A 24378-nucleotide genomic window follows, 5' to 3' on the forward strand; every position below is an offset into this window, starting at 1 on the left:
CTTTGGATAAAAGTTTGTTGATCTATAGCGTCCCAATCAAGATTCTGTAAGAGATTTTCGGCATCAATGAAGCTTGAATTATTGTCACTATAAAAGACTTTAGGTCTTCCTTGTCTGTCTATGAACCGTCTTGGGCAGAGGAGGAGGGCATTAATAGACAGAAATATATTACCTGGTACATAACACAGGGAAAAAGAAATACTAAAATTTTTTCACCTCCTTTCAATATAAGAACTTGGCAAAATAAATTCCACTTACTTCCAAAGTAGCATTTTCCTTGATTCTATCGATAAGCAAGCTGGCTGGTTCGATTTCTACATTACTGCCATGGTATCTCTTGCATTTTACATTTTATTCTTCGAACGGATCTCCTTCCATTTAGAATCCAGAATTTCTCTCCCAATTTCGATAGCAGAATCTGTACTGAAGATGGGTACAGATGAGCATTTCACATCAGAAATTATGTCAGCCGGTGTTTACCAGGCAGAAGCATTGGATATCTAAAATTCCTTAATTCGTTTTCCTCGGTGAGCTTTGTTTTCATTCTCAAAACACCCACTTAGTCTCTAAAGGTCTTCAACCCTTTAACTGATTTCTCTATGAACGTTCCTTTCTGTATCATCTGAACAACTTTGTTCTCTGCTACATTTATTTCCGATACTTTTAATTTCCTTTTCTTCTTCATCCTTTTAACAGGTTTAGAATTATGAAATTATCCATCTCAAGATTTTAATGATTTTAGAATAGCTAGAAAACCGAGAGAAAAAGTTTGCAGTACCAAAACAGCTATTTGCAAGATTGATTGATTTGTCACACTTTTCTCCTGAGAAAATTCCTTCATTTATAAGGCAGTCAGATTTCGGCCATAAACTTTCATGCGAACCTAGACATAAAGGTCCTCCCACCATTTTCAACTTAGTAATTTAAGCACAGAGCATCCACGTGATGGCAGATATGCGGGGTTTAAGTATCCTAGCCTCTATTTGTCAATATCTGAGAATATTCGAATTTCCACTCTATTTCGAACAAATATATTCCAAGATTCGTTTCTTTTAATCCATTGAAGGGTGGTAGAGAAGTCAATCCCAAAACATAGTTTTATATTTCCGAGCTTCAAGTTCTCTTTTACATATTTAACAAATTTAGAGCCAATGCAACAGGCAAGAAGTTCCATTCTTGAAATAGTATTGGGTTTTCAGGGGAGATATTCTGGAATTAGTGGCCAATAGTTGGACGATGGTATTATGAACTGTATGATATCTGATATTTACAACTATTATATGTTAGAGACCATTAGTTTTGCAAAATATATGTAAATTTAAGTCCGCATTAAAACTACCAAAAATTCGTCGTAGAATTTTCACAAGATGCAACATTTTTATATCGTCTAACCACTTAAGAAATTTTTTTATGTCCGTTGATATATTCGAAGCCCTATTCATTTTTTATTTCTTGTAACAATATTTTAGAACACAATGAGACAAGATAAGTGAACCAATTGAATAAAAAATTCTATTGGCGAATGATAATACCACGTCACTTCTGTTGGTGCTACCATTGTCGAAGTATCCCAGAAAAGCACGTCTTCGGATTTATTACCCCAAAGGCCTAAATCATGAGTTGGTTTGGAATTTTGGATGTTTGATGAATTTGCTTCACTAGTGAATTTTCAGCCTGTAAGATCAACTTAGCAATTGATATCTTCAATGAATTGCTGTAGTTCTAGATCTAAATCTACAGAAGTGACACGTAACGTAGACACGTCAATGTAGAATTAATTCTTCAACTTCATAGCAGTTCTTCAAGACGAAAGCTAAATGGACTACGATTCAATCCAGAAACTACTCTTGTGTGCTGATAATTTTTTTTTTTTTTTTTTTTTTTTTTTTGAATTTCGATTTTCATTCTTCCACTACAGAAATTTCAAATACTTTCAATCTCCATTGACAACAGATATCTAAAAAAAAAAAAAAAAAAAAAAAGCGTGGGAGAGGGAGGAGTTATGTCTACACAACATCAACTTTCTTGTCTAGAAATCATAAATTTCTGATGGTATCATCTCTAACAGATTTGGTTCTTTCATCAAGAAATTATTTAGTAATAAATTATCTCACTATTTGCAAGAAACGTCGAAGACTGATCGAACTTTTGTTGTGTAAAATTAATTTCTCACACTTCTCGGTGGCGAAGATCAGGACTTTCAAAAGACCCTTTTATAAAACCTCCCTTCTGCCATTCTTTAAAAACAGAATCGTAGATTTCAAACTAATTCTTTTTAATCAGCTTCTTGCTAGCAAAAATGAAGCTTTTTCCAACGATATCTGTTTTGCTAGGTAATTCGTCTAAATTTCGAAACCAGGGAAATTTAATCGCATATCTTCCATTTTTTCCAATCTTTTACTTTTCTGGAAAATTAATCAAAAATATCCTTTTCCAATTCCTTGGAAATTTTCGTTTTACAGGTATCTATAATTCCAATGGTTTCTAATTTCTATAAATCTGAAATGCCATAATTTTCAACTGAAAGAGACGGGGAAAACTTTTTGTCGACATCAACCTTTAATTTTTCCCATAATACTCCAGCCTAGATGGGTTTCTACAGCAACAAGATCAGATAGCAAGAGACACATATTTCCTGTGAAAAGGTTCCCAGCATAATCAGTTCCTTTCAACAGTTCTATGGACCATAAGCTAGGGATGACGAATATTTTACGAGCGGTTATTACGTAACCAATGTCATAAAGTCACAAATACCAGTGATCAATTCTTTTCAAAGAGCGGTGTGATTCAAATCCTTGATACGATTTTACTGGTGATATTTCGATTGCAGGTTTTGGATCACAATAGAAAGCAACAATTGATACGATCTGTCCAATGGAAGCTCTCGAATAAAACAGAAAAGGAGAAATCTGTGAATGGGTTGAAAAGTAAACGGATCGTTATTCTTTGAATTATCGTATCGTTGAATTGCATATCACTGAAATTTATCGAAGCGGTGACTTCACTGGAAAGTGTGAAGTAGCCGCTCCACTTCATGAGAGTGACCTTGACTTTCTGATATTCGCATTTGACGCTGCCCTATTCCATACAAATTTTTTTAATTGCTTGTGACACAACTTTGATTTACTATTGGCGCCATCTATTGGTAGAATATAGAATTAAAGTTCTATTCTAAACTACTATTCTAAAGGCATGGCATATATATTTAATTCAATTTTTCAGGAAATGGTTTAATCCAATAAAGAAATTAAATAAATTTGAAAAAAATCAAATAATAAGAATTTTGAAAAAAAAAATCAAATTTAAGAAGTAAGCTGAAATAGATAAATTAATTCAATCACATGTTATTTAAATTAGTAAATTAAGTACTAATTAAAATTAATAAATTTTATATTTAATTCTAATTAATAACTTATGCATAATTTGATGCTCATGATTTCATTGAAATATTCTTAAGAATGTGTATGTGTAGAATATCAACTTACACACACATACAAACACATATTTTTCTTTATAATAAACAGAAAATAAAATTATTATGTGATAAAACATAAACTTTTTTAGAAAATCATTTGCTTAAATATTTGAGGGAACAATATAAAAGGTTTGAATTTCATTCAAAAAGTTTTATTGCTATTATTGCATAAAAATGTTTTTTTAATTAGATTAATAATACAAATATAATTTTTTGGAATTTTAAAATACTGTTATCTGTATTTTTATTCAATAATATTTTCCGAAGTTATAACGGAGAAATACCAAAATCCTTCTTTATTTTTAATTGATTAAAATTCTAATTAAAATTTTTAAAAAGGAATCACTCCGAAGGGAACATTCCGGTCCTCTAAAATGGTTTATTTACATCAATTTTGGTAGTTTTCAGTTATACTATCTGATCTGTAGAGCGTCATCACAAATACAAAATTGATTTAGAACCATTTTATTATTAATATTAATATAAATATAATACTCCAATGTCGATTGTCCAAATCAAATATTACTAAATACATACATCGACTAAGATGAACCTTGGCTCTATTTGAAGGTTAGAAAGGTAATAATGGGAAAAAAATGCAAAAGGAAAGTTTGTAATTTAGTAGGAATCAAAACATTAACCATTACGATGGTTGTTATTTTTATCTTGTGAATACGAAAAACTTTAATCGCTAAGAAAAAACTAATTGTCGGGATTAGTTCCCCTTCCTAACCCCAGATGGCAGTGCATTCCCAATATCTTGAAAGTTATGCAGAAAAGATTTTTTGTTTGCTTAGCAGTCAATAAAAGGAGATGTTCACGTGGTGTTTGAGCGATAAGTAGCTCTCGAGGAAAAGCAGAGTAAATTTATTTTAACGATCACGCTGAAACCCAGCCAGTTTCTTGTGAAATTAGTAGTTTATGAAGAAAATAATTTTTATTGTCTTTAAGAAATATTCATAATTGTGATATGGAATTGCTTATTGGAAATTGTATAAAAATAAGGAGTGGCTAGATTCGAATAAATGGATAACTAGTAAAAAAAACTGCTTTCTGATTTTTCTTGTGTAGAAGATCTATTTTTTGCAAAAAAGGAGTACATGGTATGTGCTCGTTAGGGAAATGCCCCCCATACTCCACACTAATTGCAATGCCTGGCTAGGAATCAGCCAAGACAACCAATATCGGTCGTTTTGTTTGATTTCACACTGAAAGTATTCCTAAACCAGTTTTCAAATCATTGTCTAATATTTTTTCGTCAAACGAAGAATTCTGAATTAAAATCGCAGAAGTGAATGCGAAATAAATCTGAAAGGGGAATTCAATGATTTAATATTAGAATTTGGCCTATCAAAGTACGACTCATTTTTTTAGTATTTAGACCTAAAGAACAAAACATTATCTAAACCCAGATGTTAAAATGATAGTTTGCAGGTCTAAGATGGAGCAAATTCTTCAATACTTTAGTAAGATAGATAGCATGTGTGTTGCAATGAAAAATATTTCAAATAGAGTAGAAATGCTCAAGTTATTACCTCAGAAAATTTGAAAAAGATATCAATTAGAAAGTTGAAAGTAGGCATTTAAATTTTAATTCTTAAACGTTTAAAGAAAAGAAAATCGACTATTTTCAAAAAACTGCCTGAAAATTCAGTAAATTCGTTAAGTGTCGATTTTAATTTTTTTAACTATTATTAAAAATGTTACTTATGGACAAATTTGCAAGAAAAATTCACCTAAAATAAAATATTAATAAAAAAAATTGTTGAAACAATTTTTTTAAATTTAGGCTTCCAAATATATTGAGTCATTGAAGTGAGAATTATTTGTGAGCCAAATTTCATAGCTGTAAATGCAAACCATTCGTCAAGACATTGCGCCTTTATCTATACTTATATAAAGAACGGGTCTTACTTATATAAGAGCCATGTTTGTGTTAGTATAAGTAACAGACATTATAAGTGAAAGAATTTTGAAAATCAAAGGCATTGAGTCACCATCAGGATTATCTGTGAACCAAATTTCATGAGATAAATTGGTTTAGTTTTCCTAAGCATACATGCAAATACTTCTTTCCAGAATTTATAGTAATTACCAATTATTCTAAATTTAAAAAACAACAACTCTATTTTACCTATAACTACCATTGGTGAGAAGAAACATACCAGCATAGCATTAATAAACCAGCCAGAGTGATCTTCCTAAACTTTCTAGTATAATAAAGATATTATACAAGTGAACAGCTCGTACGACGTACAATGATTACGAAATATTAATCATTGGTCTGAATTAAGCATTTTTGCAGAATCTATCATGTTATCCTTGGTGATTATTTCTTAATATGGGGTAAAAATATACGAAAATATAATCTGTGTTTTAGACGCTACTTTCTCAAGCGATTGAGAAAAAAAAATGACACACAACTACACTTATAGTCATAAGATTCCATACCAAATTGGATCTACTTAAGTTACTACCTTTTTGTTATCTTTTTGTTTGTTTTCCTCTTGTTGTTTCTGAAAATGTTTCTGAAAGTATAGAATGACAGACGTTCAACCCGTTGTTGGATTGGCTTAAGATTTGATAAATATCTACAATATAGATGTTAAATCTGTGTACCAAATTTAACGTCCAGCTCTTTTCGTTTTGTAGTTATTATGTTAACTTATATTCGTACAAACGGACAGACAGGATTCCTCTGAACGGATATTGCTCGTAATTTGTCAGAAATCTATAAATTTGGCTTTAAGCTTGTATACCAAATTTCATTCTTGTAGCTCAAAGCGTTTTTAAATTATCCTTGTCACACACAGACAGATATTTTTAAAAGAAAAGAAAAAAAAATGTTTTTCGAACTCTGAAAGATTTGAAACAAGGAAATGAGACAAAACGTGGAATTCTAATCTTTGACGACTACATTACTTTCGCTATGTTTCGTGTTCGAGAAAATAAAAAGTAAAAACGCTCGCAGTTTAGGAATGACGAATATTTTACGAGCTGTTATTACGTAACCAATATCATAAAGTCACAAATACCAGTAATTAATACTTTTCAAAGAGGGGTGTGATTCAAATCCTTGATACGATCTTACTGGTGATATTTCGATTGCAGATTTTGGATCACAATAGAAAGTAACAGTCGATACGTCCAATGGAAGCTCTCGAACAAAACAGAAAAGGAGAAATCTGAATGGGTTGAAAAGCGAAGGGACCGGTTTTTCTTGGAATTATCGTATCATTGAATTGCATATCACTGAAATTTATCGGAGTGGTGACTTCACTGGACAATGTGAAGCCGCCGCTCCACTTCATGAAAGTGACCTTGACTTTCCGATATTCGCATTTGATGATGCACTATTCCATACAAATCATTTTTAATTGCTTGTGACATGACTTTGCATATATTTTGTTTACTGCTGGCGCCATCTATTGGTAGAATATAGAACTAAAGTAAACATTTTAAAGAAATGACATATATATTTAATTGAAAATTTTCAGAAAATGGTTTACTCCAATAAAAAAATTAACTAAATAGTTTTGAAAAACATCAAATTTAAGAAGTAAGCTGAAATACATAAATTAATTCAATCACAAGTTACTTAAATTAGTAAATTAAGTATTAATTCCAATTAATAAATTTTATATTTAATACTAAGTAATAATTTTATATTAATAATATGATTGAAATAACAGATATTTGGAACAAATATTTAAAAATAAAAATAGCAAAATTTTTTGTTATTCAAAAAATCGTGGATTATGCATCTATATCGCAGTTTTCCCAAGGGTCCTTTATGTGACGTTATTATTATATAGAAAATGTTATTGTATGTTATTAGCATCTGCATCTGCATGTTATCTTACACCACATCCATTTTATCTTTCAAAAAATGTGCCATTGATTCTAAAAGAATTAGGCGATATATTTTTTAAACATATGTCACGTGGTATTTATTGCATGATTATATTGAGGAAAGTAAATATTACGTATACCTGAAAGAGTTTATCTTGGTGTCAGACTAAACCTAATTTTGATAGTCTAGTTGAAAATCTATTTAATCTATGATATTTTGCTAAAAAACATAAAAAGCATTACATTTTTTTTCTTTCTTTTTCTTCTTTTTTTTTACATTTCCTGTGTGATCCGGAAACCGGAAATGTGGGCGGCTCAAAATACGCCAACTGAAGTAACACTGAAATGCATTTTCTCTTTGTAAACAAACAAAAAAAATTTGACATTTCGGGTTCGTTGATGGAAATGAATTGATAGTGAATAGTTTCAAAGAGTAATAAATATTTTTGGGATTGATGCGTTTTTTTCCCGCAATATACTTATTTTGTAATTAAACTATTTTTAGTATTTTTCTCAATCTTTAATCCATGTGATTCTTTGGCAGGACTTCAATTCTTGATATCTAGAAGAAGCGAGTTAACGTAATTGTCAGCTGCATTATGCCAACATTTTCGAAAGGATATGGGTTGTCAATGACTTAACTATGATTATAACTTTTAAAATTACTTTATGTGCCTATCGTAGTTTTTATCACGTAAGTTGATGGGTAACCAGCTGTCAGGAATCGCTATCATCCTTTTCATTGGTTTGGGAAGTTTGGTATGTTTTCTATTTTAGTTAAATATTTTAAAATGAAATAATTATCATTTTTTATATGAATCTTAAGTAACCTTACGAACCACTTTAAAATTAAAAATATGATAACGTTTTTGACAGTTGACTTTTCAGAACAAATTTCGGGGGGGGGCATAAAAAAACGAAAACGTTTCTCTTTGTCTTTAATATTTAAAAATTATCATGCTATTTTTAAATTTCTGAAATTTTTTTAAATAAATTTTTTTTTTCCTAAATATGAATTTGTAAGGAGTAAGAATCCGTTTGTAGAAACTCTGATTCTATGCTACAAAATGTTTAACATTTTAATAATTCAACTTACTTTTTAATCGCATCTAATTATGTTGTCATCTACATTTTTCTGATTAAATTAATTATATAATTAATGCTAAAATAACTTAGTAGTTAGAAACTTTTAATTACTTACAGATAATACCCTAAAACCCTTATTAAATTATAAGAATCATTACTGAATACAGATAATTCTAAATTTAAGATTATAAGAATCAATTGTGATTAAGGGTGCATATTTCAAGTAAATTAAAATAACACATTTACTGAATGAAATATTACAAATGAAGCTTTCATTTTATTATTAATATTTTGTTAATATTCCATTTTTATTAACATTTCCAAGTTTAATATAATCAAAAGTGTTTATTTCACACTATTCAACATTTTTCTTTAAAATGCATTGAAGTAATGATTTTGGTCATGAACATGCATTACAGCTTAAAATTATTTCAAGTATATAACAATGTCCATCCTAATATTAGATTAAAATTATAAATTAAAAAAAGGATGAGATGTTAAAATAAAGTTAAATTAAAATTTATAATTGTATTTTTTTCTATTGATAATTTGATCAATGTATACATTGATGTATACATACATACATACATCAGGCTTAGATGTTTATTTTATTAAAAATCATATGATAGAAATGCCTTTATTCTTTATTTTTTTTAATAAGTATTTTTCTTGTAGACTTTCATTCTCCTATTTATATTTGCTAAACGTCAAATTACAAGGTTTGCTTTGAAAAACCGACATAGGCCTCATTATCCAATTGGTGCTGGATCATCTAAGGTAATGTAATCTTATGTTAAGTATTATATCTATGCATGCACACATACATCCAACTTCTTTTTTTTATATAAATATAAATTTTTATAAAAGATAGCAATATTAATTATTCAACAACTTAATTTTTGTAAGCTGTTCTTTTAATATTTTAATAATTGATGCACACACATTTCTAAAGATGTATTCATCTATTTGGTAAAAATAACCACTTATTTGAGAAGAAACTGTAAACATTGAAAATTTATTATGGAAGAATAAATGTGAAATTAATTCATTCTTGTTGATGTCCAAATTTAAACTTACCTTTCATGAATTTAAACTTACCTTTCTTCATTACTTATCATGAAGTTTTTAAATGCAATCAAGTATGATGAATATATTTGTTAGATGAGGAGAAAATGCTTCTACTGCAAATTCTACAACAAATTTAAAACAAAATTAATGAAAGTTTTCAATTTTATGTGAAAAATTAATAATGAATTATTAAAAGTATGTATATTTGTATATATATTAAAAACATAAGCATTATTGTATTGATAGGAGGATGAAGAACCTTCTTTTCTAATCAACAGCTTTTTTTTATATATATGTGTTATCCTTTGTAGGTCTGCATATTATTAAATCACACTTTTATCATTATTTTCTAAATTTTTGAAATTAGTGTAAATGCCATTTTATAAAATTTATTTTACATAATAAGCAAGCACACCAAATTTATAAAATAGAGTTTTTGCTTGATATGTACATTCATCATATTAAAAGTTGCATGGGTCTAATGCAGTAACTTTAATTAATGATAACTTTCTTATTTAAACCCTTGATTAATTCTTTCCTTTTATTCTGATTCTTTTAATGTCTAAACTTTTCCATTTTCTTTCATAAGTAATTTTGTATGAAAGTAGCCTCCAAGCAAAATTATTAACAAGTCAGGCAGCTGTTTTTTGAAGTAATTGGTACAATTTATAGAAAAATATGTTTATCTTTACTAATAAATAATTATTTTGATATACTATGTATAATGTAGCTGTAAAAAAACATGCCTTCAAATTGGATACAACTTCAACAATTTTTTTATTTGTAATAATTCTGAAAAATTTTAGGAAAATGAATAAATATATGCTTTAGATATAATATTATAAGATGCTTTGAATATAATAATCATTTTTGCTTTGATTTAAATAACTGAGAAGAAGAAACAATTTAGGTTCCATAATCAAATGAGATATTCAGATAATGAACATTTGAAAACTTCTGGTTTACACAAATGAGATTAACTTCTAAAATGAAATTTTATTGTTATTATATTTTTTTAATTCTGCTTGTTTCTTTTCTTAAAAGGTTTTTATTTTAAAATTTCTTATTTTTAGTCTTTATGTAAAGAAATAGAAAGAAGATTGGATGTTATTGATTATATCAGATGTGAACCTACTCAGTTAAGTGCCAACATGAAATTGCTGTTTGAAGATGAAAATTTAGTTTCTAATCGTAAGTATGCTATTCTACTGTTCTTAATTTTTTTATGTAATAATTTATCTGTAATAATTTATGTATTGATTTTCATTTATATCTAAGAGCATTATTAGCACAGCAAATAGTGTTTTTCTCACATAAAATTTTTTCGGTGTTTTTATATGGGGATATGGGTTTGTTCATATTCATTGAAATTATCTGAAAAAATTATTTTGGATTTTTTTTTGCTTAAAATTAATATTAAGTAAATATCTTTCATGTTGTCAATATGCAAAAACTGGCTGAAAATGATGTTAGAAGTACATTTTAAAAAGTTTCCATTATTTATTTTTAAAAATCAGATCTATGTTATGTAAAAAACATTGCCCATTATATTACTTTGTCTATATGTTGCTTCCAGAATTTTATTTTATGATGATTAGAAATTAATTACATGCTTTTTTTTTCTTTTCAGTTTCACCTCCACATATTTATCGCATGAAAGTTGTGGATGACGTACATGAATTATGTAAGTCCATTTTCATTTCTTTCAATTTCTAGAAATAATTGTGTTTAAAAATTGTTTGCATTATGACTTTTTTTTTTTTTTTTTTACAATTTTTTTCAAATAAAAATGTTTTCTCATTATTACTTATTTATTTAAAAAATTTATTTTAGCATGATTAATTGTTATTTGGTTAGTAAAATTTGAACTGTGTATATTTATTAGGTTATATTGGGGAAATTTTGGATAATACTTTCCAAGTATTTCTAACATGTTTTGTTATCATATTTTACCATGTCATGTTAAAAGTAATTTTTTAATCCGTGAAACTAAAACATACAGCTGGAATTTTTTTAATAATTTTAACATGTAGGTAGAAATTTTCATTAGGTACCATGCAGTCAGAATTTGTTTTTAGTTACTTATTACTATTTTTTTTTTCAAAAAAAAAAAAAAAAGAAAAAGAGAGATGGAATGTACAACTGGTTAAGGAATGTAAAACTAGTTGGAACAATGTCAAATTCTAAATTCTATTTCTGTAGAAGGAAAATATCAATAAAAAAAAACCCCCTTAATAACAGTTTTGTCTTATTGCAAGAAAAATTTCACTCTCTTTCTCTCTTTTTTTTATTGAAATCTCATTGTAAACATGGTGTCATTGGTTTGTCAATTTATTCTTACGCTAAATATTTGTATATTTAGTTTGTTTAATTTACTATTAATTAGTTGAATTCAGGTTGGATGAAGGTTGCAAATAATTTTTTAATATAAATGATGCTTAGAATGATTAAGAAGAATGCTGTAGATTACTTAGAATGCTGTAATGTTAACTTATAAATCCTGTTTCTTCTTTACATATCTGTGTCATAATATTAAAAAAAAAAAATGCTTTAATGAATTGGTATATATCTTTTCTGCTTTTCTTTCATTTTTCACTATAAATCACTTTTTTTCATAGGTAAATTTCTGAAAGCTGAAAATATTACAAGATCACGCCATATTCTGGAAGATGTCATGCAGTATTTTGTGAGGTTGCACAAAAATAATCTCTTCCGTAACTTAAGCATACAAGTTTTATATAAATTTCTACAATTGTATGAGCATGCCAGATATCAACCAGAAGTTAGTATTCATTTGAAAACTTAATCTTTCTTATTTTTTGTTTAGTAATGGAATTTTGTGGTTTCCTTATGTGAATTAAGTTGAATGTATTAATTAGAAAATTAATCTATTGCATTAAATTTCACTTCATACTCTGAAATCAAATATGAATACTTGAAATTCTAATCATTATGTATTTAATTAGTCTGTGTATTTCATCTGCTTGTGATGTTATTTTATTTTTATAATTTTATTTATTTAATTTTGTTGACAGTTTTGACCTAGAATTCTTTTTCAATCAATCAATTTTTAATAAGATTCTTATTATTTTCATTTTAGGAATTCACATATGACCATTATTGCCAATTTTCTGAACTTCTGCAAATCATTAAAGATGAGTAAGTGTTGTTTTTTTTTTTGAAAAAATAAATGGTTTAATTTTTTTATATGATTTTTAATTTTATAATCTAGTAACAAATTCATTGCATTGGGAATTTGAAATAGATTTTTTTTACTGCTCTTATTATTATTATTAATATTTTTTTTTCTTCATTTTGTGAAGATGGAATTGTGCAATTAATTTCTCACTCGCTACCTAATATACTGAAATTGAAATTTTTTATGGATGAGTGCTCAGATGACAATACATTATTTTAATAATTTCAGAATTTAATTGCCTGCTAATTTATTTTATTTAAACTTTGCTTCTAGATTTTTAGTTGACTTTTGGGCATTAATTTTCTTTAATTTTTGTTCTTATTACATCCACACTCTATATTAATTAATCTCTAATTAGTTAATTTGTGATTTATTAGTGTCACTCGAACCCCCAAGAAGTCGGAAAAGCCTGTTAACATATCAAAAGCCGCAAATTCTGATGAAGTGGAACAAGTGGATGAAAGTTCAAAACCTCTCCTCATCAAATCTTATTCTTCTGTCAACAACCATTGTAGTAGCAGAAAAATTACCCACGAAACTACTGTTTAGCTTCATTATTTTTCATATACTTTTGTACAGTTTATATAAAAATATATTTTTGCAGCATTCGCATTTGCTTAATATTTTTTTTATTAATCATACAATCAAAACTGTTTTTTATCTTCCAAATAAAAAAACAGTTCATATTTTTAAAGAAATTAAATGTATGATGGAATATATTATTACATGTTTGATTTTTTTTAGTTTTCTAAATATGTAATACACAATGATAAAATAATAGTAATTATTTTTAAAAAATCAGTCATGATTCTGATAAATCTTCCTAAAGTCAAGGAGAAACTAGTACTGAACTAAATAAACGAATAAATGGCCATACATCTCTGCTATTAAAAACTTTATTAAAAATGAGTCTTTTGACTATGAGCTACTACACTTCCAATGTCATAATTTTGGTAATATTAATATTTACATTCTGGAAGATAATATTATTGATTTAAACAGAAGATTAGACTTGGAAAATATTTATATATGAAATTTAAAAACATTGTTTTCTTATGGACTTAATAGTAAGTTAAATGGAGAAGGTTATGCAGATTTGGATAACATTTGTATTTATAACAAACTTAACATCTTTAAAGACTTTCTAGATAAGGAAAACAAAAGTAAGAGATTTAAGAGAGGAAATGGTAGAGGCGGCAATTTTGATATAATATCTGAGGAATTTTTGTAATTTGGAACATAATAATGAGAACATTCTTAAAATTAAGAAATATCTTTTTGGTTTTAGGAAAAATAAAATTAGATGGTTTATTAATAACAAATTTGAAGATTTAAAATTTGAAAATTCTTTCACTAAATTCATAATTTTAGATTTAATCAAATTCAAGCTTAATATAGGAAAAAACGATTTACTACTTAAAAATAAAAGTAATTTAAATAAAGAGTACTGTGTTGTGAGATCTTTTGATATTTGCTTCGAAAACCTAAAGTTACCTAAAATTATGCACAGTAAAGATTTTTTTCCTTTAAAGGATAATGCAATGGTTTCAATAGCATTTAGTTATTCAGCAACTTTAAGGAAAAGAATCTGTAACTATAATTACTATAGCAAAAATTTAAATAAGATAAACAAAACAGATTGTAATTATAACAAAGAAATTTATAAAGATTATATAGATGCTGACAAAGGACATATTATAACAGGGAATTTGAAAATTATAGATTCCAACTCTTTAAGAGAGGAAAGGGGAACAAAATTTAGATTGAGAGAAAAAGTAAACATTAAAAAAATCTTAATTTCTATCGAACAAGATTCGGATATTTCTATTTCTAAATTATCTAGGAAATACTATTGGCCTCCAGAAGCTTTCAGAGAATAGAAAGTAAGGATTTGAGAAGAAATTAAAACAAAATTTAATGCAGATAACCTTAGAACTAAAGAACGAGGAATTTATTTTAACAAATCATTGAAAAAAGAAATAAAAAATTTGAAAGAGAGGTTTATTATTACAGTAATAGATAAATTGACAAATAATTTCGGTTTAATTTGTAAATATTATTATAAAGAACTTCTAATTAATGAATGTAATTCTAATTCGACTTACAAATTAATTAGTTCCGGGAAAAAGGAATTGGATAAAAGAATGCTAGCTTTTGCCAAAAAAAAAAAAAAAAAAAAAAAAAAAAAAAAATTAAGACTTGCTCTTTAAACTGTCCTTACTTGTTCCCAACAGTAAAATTTCATAAAAACCCAATAAAATTTAGATTCGTAACTTGTAGCACCGGCAATTACAATTACTATACGAGAAAACATTTCTTTAAATACTTAAAAATTATCCTAGATAAAATTAAAGATGAAGATAACTTTATAATCAATAGTAACAAAGATATGTGGGATTTTCTAAAAGATAATAATGTTAATAAGCTTAATAATTATAATTTTGAAAATTTGTACACTAATCTACCTCATGACAAATTAATAGATGTCTGTATTATTGAACATGACGAATATTTAAATAGAGATATTATTACAAAAAGTAATTGGCTAGAGTTATGTAAATTTAATATTAAAGAAAATTATGTTTTTATAAATTTATTATATTATTTATGTTTTTATAATTTTTATAAACAAGTAAAGGGAATTCCAATGGGAACAGCTTTTTCAAGTGCTTTAGCCAATATTTTCCTGCATTATAATGAGAAAGAAATAACTAAACACAACTTAATAAAAGGCTGGTGATATATCGATGACTTAATTTTTTAAACTTGGATAATCCTAATGTTGTTATTAATTGTTACCCAAAAGATTTAGTTTTAACTCAAACAAACGAAAATCAACTTAAAGTTAACTATTTAGATTTAAATATAGAAATTTCTAATGGAAAAACTTTAATAGGTATTTATGATAAAAGGGATGAATTTAACTTTAAAATAATTAAACTTAGTAATTATCATTCTAATTTAAACTCTAAAATTTTCAAAAATTTGATATTCTCACAATTTAAAAGGATTAAAAGAATTTGTAATTAATAAAATTTCTTATATTTTAGCAACAAAAACTTAACTACTAATGAATGTCCCCCAAAACTTTTGCAATATAGAAGTTTTAATAAGAGAAAGTTTATCTAATTTCTGACTTCCTCCAGTTTATTCACTTTGAATTTTACTCAATAGATGGTGCTTCAATTATGATGACGATGCATTATGACGAAACGTGATAGGCATATATAGCTTTAAACGCGGAAAAATTAAATTTAGTTTAATTCAACGAAATGCCATTGCACTAACAAACTTTTTTCCCCCCTCACACTGTAGTTTGGAATTGTACTTTCAATTGGTAAGTGTTTTGCTTTCTTATTTAAATGAGTTTGGTTCTATTTTCATGATCTTTTGTTGTTTGATTTACTGCGTTCTTATTTGGTTTAAAAAACTAGGAAATGATTTTATTTGTTATTGTATAATTATCTTTAATTTTGTGATATTAATTTTATCTCCAAAACCTCAATTTCCTGGGATTTTCGGGTCACAAGGGGTCAGTTTGTTGGACGAAAGTCAGACCCATCAGAGAAAAAATCCCTGGTTTTAATCCTTGCCTGAGGGTGACGCTTGAGAAAGTCTTCAGGCCAGGTTCATTATATCTTTCTTTTTGATTCTTTGGCTGTAAACTTAATATTTATTTCTAATAATTCTTCTAATTTGGTTAAGTTCGTTTGTGCTTTAATTGTAGCAGCATTAGCGCTCTCTAAATACAATCTATATTTTATTATATAGATTCAGGAAATATTATATAGGTGAATTTTCATATTGATTATTTTTGGATTGATAGTTTCATAAATATCTATATATTAGACGGTAAAACTGTGTATCAAATTTCATTTATCTGTGTGTATGCGTTTTTGAGCTGTCGTGTTATATGCATATGAAAGGACGACAAACAAACTTTTATTACTTGACGATTTGGTTCAAAATTTGCTACAAATCTACACTTAAGTTAAATACGTGTATCAAAATTTTTTCATCTATATCTTTATATTTTTTAGTTATTGTTTGCTCAAACAGTCTGGTAGACAAATTTCCTTTGAATTTTGTTTAAAAGTTGGTAGAAATCTGAAAATTTTATGTAATACATACCAAATTTGATCCGTCTATCTCAAAGCGTTTTTGAGCTATCGTATTCATAAATAGATAGACATATATTTAAAAATGTGCTTTTTGATCTCGCAGAAGGCAGAAACGTGGAGATTAGTCTAGACCTTGAGTTCATGTTTTTTTTTTTTTTATGATTACAATACTTTCCCTTTGCATGAGAAGGTAAAAAAAATAAAGATACAAATACTAAAACGAAATATAAAATCTTTAATAATAGTTAACAAGGACTTGTTCTCAGAGCAGCTTCTCTATGACGGGATGCGAAAGATAGACGCTCATGTCATGGATGCTGAGGATGTGCGTGCTGAAATACTGAACCAGCTGCGGAATCGAGTCGAAAGTTTGCCCCTGCTGCTTTATCACATATTTTCCGTTGGCCAGCTGGACGATCTTCATATGCATCACGCCCCTGGAACTCCTGCAGAGGGGGAAAATATATATAAGTGTCGAAACAGCCTAATCTTCCTTACATATCAAGGACTCTTTGTGCATCAGAATCCTTGAATGAATTACGAAAACTCATTTACGGTTTCTTCAGTGCTTCTATCTTATTTAAATCTTGTTTATGCTGGGCCGAATTAAGCTCTGGAGAGGATTTTAGGCAATGCCAATTTCTCTCGTTCGAACATCAAAAGGGCCGCGGTGGCCTGATGGTAAAGTCTCGGCTCCAAAACCGGATGTTTCAAGTTCGAGACCCAATTCCACCGAAGAAACTTCGTATAAGTAGGTCTGGTGCACACTAAATCTGTCGGGCCAAACGTTCACCTGCTGGTGTGGTATGAAAGTTTGGAGAGAGGGATGCCAGTTCAGGTGTCGTCCTCGTCATCTGATCGCGATTCAAGATTACGAGGTCCATCCCAAAACAGACCCAGTGATGCTTGAAAAAGGGACGTTACTAAAACTAAACTAAACCGAACTTCAAAACTCTATACATTTTTATTGGTTTTAATTTAAACTCTATGCGAGTAGTTTAACACAGATTACAGCAAACGGAAATAAAACATTTAATTAAGGATGCCTTTTAAAGGATTGACTTAAAAAAAATTTAATTAATTTTTTAAATTAAAATTTTTAAAACAAAATTATAAAAAAATATATAATTTTTTAAATACTCAAGTGCAAAATTTTCCAAGGTTGTTGACTTGCGAATCACTTTGTGAATTAAATAATAATTTGCTAACATCTTTAAAAACACGGGGAAAAATATCTTGAGAATAAAGCTCTGAAATTTAAACAATATATGATTTTAATATGAATACGTTCAAGTGCATGATCATAATGAATCAAATGAAAACGCAAGATTAGATAGCCTACAAACCCCCGTAAAAATCTTGAGGTCTCGGCTGTCGTTCAAAGCTATAAGGCCTCCAGTCAATCGTCAGCTTAACGTATTTGATAATCCAAGTTTAAATAAAACAGCTTTGAGTTTGAAAATTCGATATTAGAATTTTCTATTTATTAAAGTAAATAAATTTTATTCAACCATTCATCGAAGGATGGATTTATAAAACAATAAGTTAATGGAACAATGAGTTATATTCAATGTAAGTGCTTAATATGCTTGCTTAGTGTACTGTCATTACAATACGTGTTCAAATCGATTGTCAATATTTATTGAGATTTTGTAGCCTTAGAATTATAGCAATATAGATATCTCTTTAATGTGCAATGGTACCATTATCATATTGCTTGTTTAATGGAAAAAGTATTAGTACATTTCACTATTGCTTAGAGTGTCTACTGCTGTTTCACATTAGAGTGGCCTCCACTTTCTCTTGATGTCACCGCTTGCGACTCTTGCATGAAGTCTTTATTGAAGGACAATGTCTAACGCAGCTAGCTGAATATTTCCAGCTCTGAAAATTAGAATACGTTGTCATATTCTAGATTTCAAAGTGACTAGGCGCACTCTGCGAAAGAAAATAGTGGCTTTGGCGATTAGAGTACTTTAGGAAAGGGGCACGTTTAGCAAGTATATTTATAATATGTCATTCGTAAGTTTAATTGAGATTCTTTTATTTGGCTCCGATATGACTGGTTTAGATCATTTTAGTTATCGTTATATTAGATAGTTTCCGCCGGATATAAACGCGGTGTCTCCATCATTTGTCCGACAGTTTTCGCAAGACACTAACGTGTTGCTACCAGACTCCATAGTATTTATGTGCTATTACATCAGGCAGGGCAATATACAAAGCTTTTGAAGAGTCATTTGTGAGCAACAGTGACACATTTTGAAATTTTTTTTACTGAAACCCTTTATTTAACAAATGAGTAGCACATCATTATGAATATATCATTACAAATTATTATCATTATTTCACGAAATATTTAATCCGTGTATAAAAGTGCATTACGTTTCAATAAATAAGCACTCATAATTTCCATATTTTTATCAATCAATGTTCCATATTTTTATCAATTCTACATAGAAAGGATTTAATTATTGTTATAAGACATACTTGTTCTAAAAGAAAGATTTGGCCACAAAAAGAAAGTCTTTTTGCAGAATTACATAAAAAAATAAGAATTTTAAATCTATGAAAGAGGAGCATTCGCATCCTGTTGCTAAAAAAAAAAAAAAAAAAAAAAGCTTTTTTTTTTTTTTTTTTTTTTTTTTTTTTTTTTTTTTAGTTGACGGCAAAGTTATAGACTATTGATAACAATTAGGTGCTCAACTAAATAATCGCGACGCGAACAACGCAGTGCATTTATAATATATTGGAAAATTTTTAGAAAAATTAAAAAGATAGCTCAGATTTGAAACTCAATTAATAAAAGACACGTATGCTCTTAAAATGGGTACCACAAAATGATATGAGGGTGTTAGGAGGGAGGCTTGAAACAGTAGGATTAGGGATTGCAACACCGGTATACCGGGATACCGAATACCGGTATTTTGAACCATTTGTACAATTTTGTAATACCGGTATTCACAAGTTTAAATACCGGTTTTTTGGTATTTACTAAAAATTTTTAAAATTGCCTCCACTATATGTTCAGGGATAGCGAACATAGCAAAATAGTAATACGATTTTGCTTTTATGTCTCTCTAACTGGCGAAATTAATTAGCTAATTAATGGCTTAATTAATTGCTTAAATCTAAATGAGCGAAGCATGGATTATCCGTGAAAGAAAATATTGTATCCATAACGACTGATGTAGCAACAATTATAAAAAAAGTTGGAAAGTTGATTGGTGCAAATCAGCAGTTGTGCTGTGCACATGGAATTCAATTAGGATTAATAGATGTATTATACCAAAAAAATAAAGAACAGAAGAATCCAAATACTGTGGATATAGAAACTTCGGATTTCAATTTTGAAGAGAGTAAGAGAGAGAGATATATTGACAATGAAGATAATGAAAATGTAAATGTTGAAGAAGATATTGCTAACGAGGATGAAATATTAACCTATCAAGAATTGCTTCCTATAATTTATAAAGTTCGAAAAATTGTTAAGATATTTAAACGCTCCCCTATAAAAAAAGGATATATTACTAAAATATATAATATCTGGAAATAAAACAATATATGTTAATATTAGATTCTAAAACACGTTGGAACAGTTTACTCCTAATGATGGAACGATTTTTGAAACTGAAAAATCCAATCCAAAAAGCAATAATCGACTCAAACCTGTAAATTAATTTTTCAGATAGTGAATTCGACTTAATGTCCAGAACTATATCAACTCTACTTCCAATAAAACTGACTATTGAGGCATTATGTCGGAGAGATTCTCATTTATTAACAGCTAATGCAATAATAAATTTCATGTTGCAGTCACTGAAAGAACAGCACACATCAATATCTGAAGAATTGTATATTACATTGAAAACTCGCACAGAAGAAAGGCATACCGAAATAGAAAGTGTCTTATGGTATTTACATAATTGTAAGGATTTTAAAAATGAAAATGAAAAAAAGAAAATAACCGATTCAAATCTGATTAAGTTTCGAGTAAATTTTCTAAAAATTTTTTACCCACAAACCTATCCACATTCAGAAATCGATTTATTTGAAGATGAGGGATTTAGAGGTAAATACTTGGAAAAAGTATATCGCGGATTGCTAACAGTACCACCAATTAGCGTAGATGCCGAAAGAGCGTTTTCGACAGCTGGTAATTTTTTTCACAAAATTACTTTTCAGGCTTAATGACAGTACAATGGATGCATTATGTTTTTTAAGATCACATTTCAAAAATTTGTAATAGTACCACAGACTGAATAGTGATATTTACGCTTTTTTTTTGTGATTTAATTAAATAAGATGTTCCTTTACTTTTTTGTGATTATATACGGTTATAATTTTTAAGTTACAAATTATTTTTTATGATATTTACACTCTCTAACAAAACTGGCAAATAAAACAAAGAAACACCTGTGTTTTCTTTCTTTTTCTAAAATTTCTAATACCGGTATTAAAACCGGTATCCCGGTATTAAGATTTAAAAAATACCGAATACCGGTATTGAAATGTTGGTCCGGTATTGCAATCCCTAAGTAGGATGATAAGAAATAACAAAACTCAATTAATAAAAGACACGTATGCTCTTAGAATGGGTACCACAAAATGATATGAGTGTGTTAGGAGGGAGGCTTGAAACAGTAGGATGATAAGAAATAACAAAACGAAGTACAATAATTGCGAAATTGAGACAAATTTGAAAAAATCTGACCAAAATATCTTTAACATGGTTCAAGAAAAGTTAAGCTTTAGAAGATTAAAATTGATGTGCAAAACCTAATGTCTAACATATCACAGAGCAATTGCGTTTCAAACTGTTGGTTCTGAATAGCTTGAGATACTCTTAACCACTTGCACTGGCAAGATGTGCCAGGCACGTCGAAATACTTTTGGCAGACAAATGCCAACGACTTACCGACAACGACCACTTCGGCAGGTAATTATCACAAAAGTAAAAATGCTTTTCGCGACCTGTCGACTAAGATTGTTTGCTGGAGCACAATTTACAATACAAAAGTAGGACGAAAATTAATTCTTTTAGAAGCGATAAATCTTTTTCCAATTTCTATAAGATACTTTATGTAACCTCACTGTGAGTCACATAGCACTGCTCTGCAAGCGCATCTATGAATCTGTTGCCAGCGCAAGTAATTAATCTCGTGATTACTATATAACCTTGATGCTGGGTTTACACTTGGCCAGTTATAAAACTGCCAGTAGGCAGCGGATGCGTAGAAAGACTGAAAAACATATTCGGTCGATAGCAAATAATTGTCCCGATGGGAACAACATCATACCGCTGTGTAATTTTTTCTTATTGCGCATGCGTTTGTAGTATTTGGTAGTTTTTTTTTTTAATGTAAAAAAAACTGATGACTTATCATAAATTTATTCTGACATTTTTTGCTCTTTGTTCTTTCTGATGCGAGTTTTCTTTCCCATTTTATTTGCATTTTCTTTTTTATAGTTTTTCAAATGTAGGCATATTAACCCTTTTTTTATTTTACCATGTTTCTCTGTGTAAATAGCCATCATTTTAATACGATACGCAGTGAAAAAGAAAAATTCAATGACGCCAAAACGGCAATTTATAGCCAAGCAATGGAATGCCTGATTCTATATTATAAAATTGTGGCATACATAAATTAGTCCCTTTTGCTATGTGCTGCCTACTGTCCGTCTTATAACTGGCCGAATGTAAACCCACCTTAATGGGAGAGCTACAGAAGCAAGCTGATCGTATCGCAAGAAGATCTGTGAAACTAAAACTTGCCCCTAGTTAATAGCTTGCTCTTTAGAGCCGTGGGTTGATTCAGATGAATACTGTTTAGACTTTATTGATGGCCTCTTTGATATGGGAGTCAAAACTTAATTTAAAGTCTAATAACAATCCTAGGTACTGTTATTTCCTGATCAAAGGGTAGTTTAGCTGAATATTTAGATTTGTTTTGCTTTTCTGAATCAAGAACTATTCGCAATTTAATTTGTACGATGGAAGTTCGTATTTTGATTGTACAACGAATATCTTTAAATTAGGGATATTTTTAATGGCATTAAAGACAATTATAGCCTTTAATAATTCCATGGATGCTTATGAAATAGGCACTGAAATCAACTTTCGACTCGAAATACCTCAATCCAAATTTATCAACTTCCTAAAAAATATTTAGATTAATCGTTTTTTTTTAATATACTCATCTGTTTAATTTACAACCAACTATTTTGAGTTTGGCAACTAGCTCATTTATTGTTTGTTATGTTATGAAGTAAAACACAAAACTTTAAAGGTAATTTTCGTTTAATTACGGATAGTTTCTCAACAAATACGCAAATTGTACAGGATTTCTTACCTGAAGAAAGTTTTCCAACGTACGGTAACTAGTTGTTTCTATATGTTTTTATATTATCCTTTATCAAGTCGTCTTTACTTTATATAAAATGTCTTTACCGAAAATAGATGTGGGATATTGGATAAAAGTTAAATGGTTCGTTATTAATAATGAATATATGATGGAACAAGGTTTTATTTTTAAAATATCTATCAGCTTTCGATAAAGACATTTTATCTAAAAAAAAAGTTCATTACGGATCAAACATGTAAAAAAAAAAAAAAAAAAAAAAAAACTGAAAAAAGCACTATATCTTAGAGACTCGATAAAGTATTAAAGCATTTTCGAATCTTTTTTAACTGTAGCCCCTCTGATAATAAATTTGATTTGTATCTCAGATCAAATCTCAAAGATATGGCGGACATAATAATATAAAATGTAGCCACAGAAAATTATTTGATATTTTCTTGTGTCCAAGAATATGAGCTTAAGTAGTCATATATTTTTGTATTCGAAAGATAATTAATTCTCTATCACTGTCTATTAGCATGGATCTTATTATTTGTCAGACAAAATACAATAATTGTATAGCAAATTCAGATTTTAAATAATTTAGAAGCCACTTAGTTAATCGCCATATTGTTTTATTTAGTCTTACTTAACTACCCATAATCCATACCTGTAAAACTGAGTTTTCACATTATGATTTTACAGCCTACAATCGGCAGTTAGCGTGATTCCATTGAGATGACTGTCTTCCATTTCTTCTAATATTATAAGCTCTCGATTAGGCTCAAGCTTCTGCTCTACAAACTTATTCTAAGATCAATTTTAATGTATGGCTCTTAAATTTGGGAAGTCACTTCTGCCCAAAACATTAAGAGGTTGCAAGTTTTTGAAAACAAACATCTGATGAAGATTGTTAATGCCTCCTGGTACAACAGAAGGAAAATATTTCATGACGACCTCCAAATTGAACCTGTTTCGGAATTTATCAAAAGAACATTAAATAAGTTCTTCAAAAAATTACCCCAGATTCGTAATGAGTTACTTCAGATGCCAGCATATGTTCCGACTGTGCCCAGATCTAGGAAAAGATTTAGAGCTGCAATTGACGATTTCTACCTAAATTTCCCGTCAGTAAAAAGACTGAGAATTCACTCTGTTACCAATAACTGGTGGATTAAAATCTCAAAATTATTCCTGTTTTGGCCTTAGACAGCTAAGATGAGCTACACAATCAAA

General features: G+C 28.7%; 2 protein-coding genes across 3 annotated transcripts in view; one reads left to right on the forward strand and one right to left on the reverse strand.

Moving 5' to 3' along the window:
- Window positions 1-7632: 7632 nt before the first annotated feature.
- On the forward strand, window positions 7633-13292 carry LOC129969152 (protein C1orf43 homolog). Its single transcript, XM_056083579.1, has 8 exons — window positions 7633-7760; window positions 7872-8086; window positions 9089-9190; window positions 10555-10672; window positions 11112-11165; window positions 12100-12263; window positions 12582-12640; window positions 13058-13292. The coding sequence occupies exons 2-8, from the start codon at window positions 8030-8032 to the stop codon at window positions 13227-13229; spliced, it is 726 nt and encodes a 241-aa protein (XP_055939554.1). The 5' UTR covers window positions 7633-7760; window positions 7872-8029; the 3' UTR covers window positions 13230-13292.
- Window positions 13293-17016: 3724 nt separating this feature from the next.
- Window positions 17017-24378, reverse strand: part of LOC129969545 (uncharacterized) — a 51234-nt gene continuing 43872 nt past the window's right edge. For both annotated transcript variants that reach the window (XM_056084163.1, XM_056084164.1), the window contains exon 8: window positions 17017-17247. In XM_056084163.1, coding sequence (XP_055940138.1) covers window positions 17064-17247 — 184 coding nt within the window. In that variant the 3' untranslated portion in view covers window positions 17017-17063. The remainder of the gene's footprint in view (window positions 17248-24378) is intronic.

This window comes from Argiope bruennichi, chromosome 5 (genome assembly GCF_947563725.1).
Source record: "Argiope bruennichi chromosome 5, qqArgBrue1.1, whole genome shotgun sequence".
Taxonomy (NCBI): domain Eukaryota; kingdom Metazoa; phylum Arthropoda; class Arachnida; order Araneae; family Araneidae; genus Argiope; species Argiope bruennichi.

Coding starts and splice junctions, on each gene's coding strand:
- LOC129969152 (XM_056083579.1), top strand. CDS start 8,030: ATGGGTAACCAGCTGTCAGGAATCGCTATCATCCTTTTCATTGGTTTG. Junction 11,166..12,099: donor GGATGACGTACATGAATTAT/GTAAGTCCATTT, acceptor TTTTTTTCATAG/GTAAATTTCTGAAAGCTGAA. Junction 12,264..12,581: donor ATGCCAGATATCAACCAGAA/GTTAGTATTCAT, acceptor TTTTCATTTTAG/GAATTCACATATGACCATTA.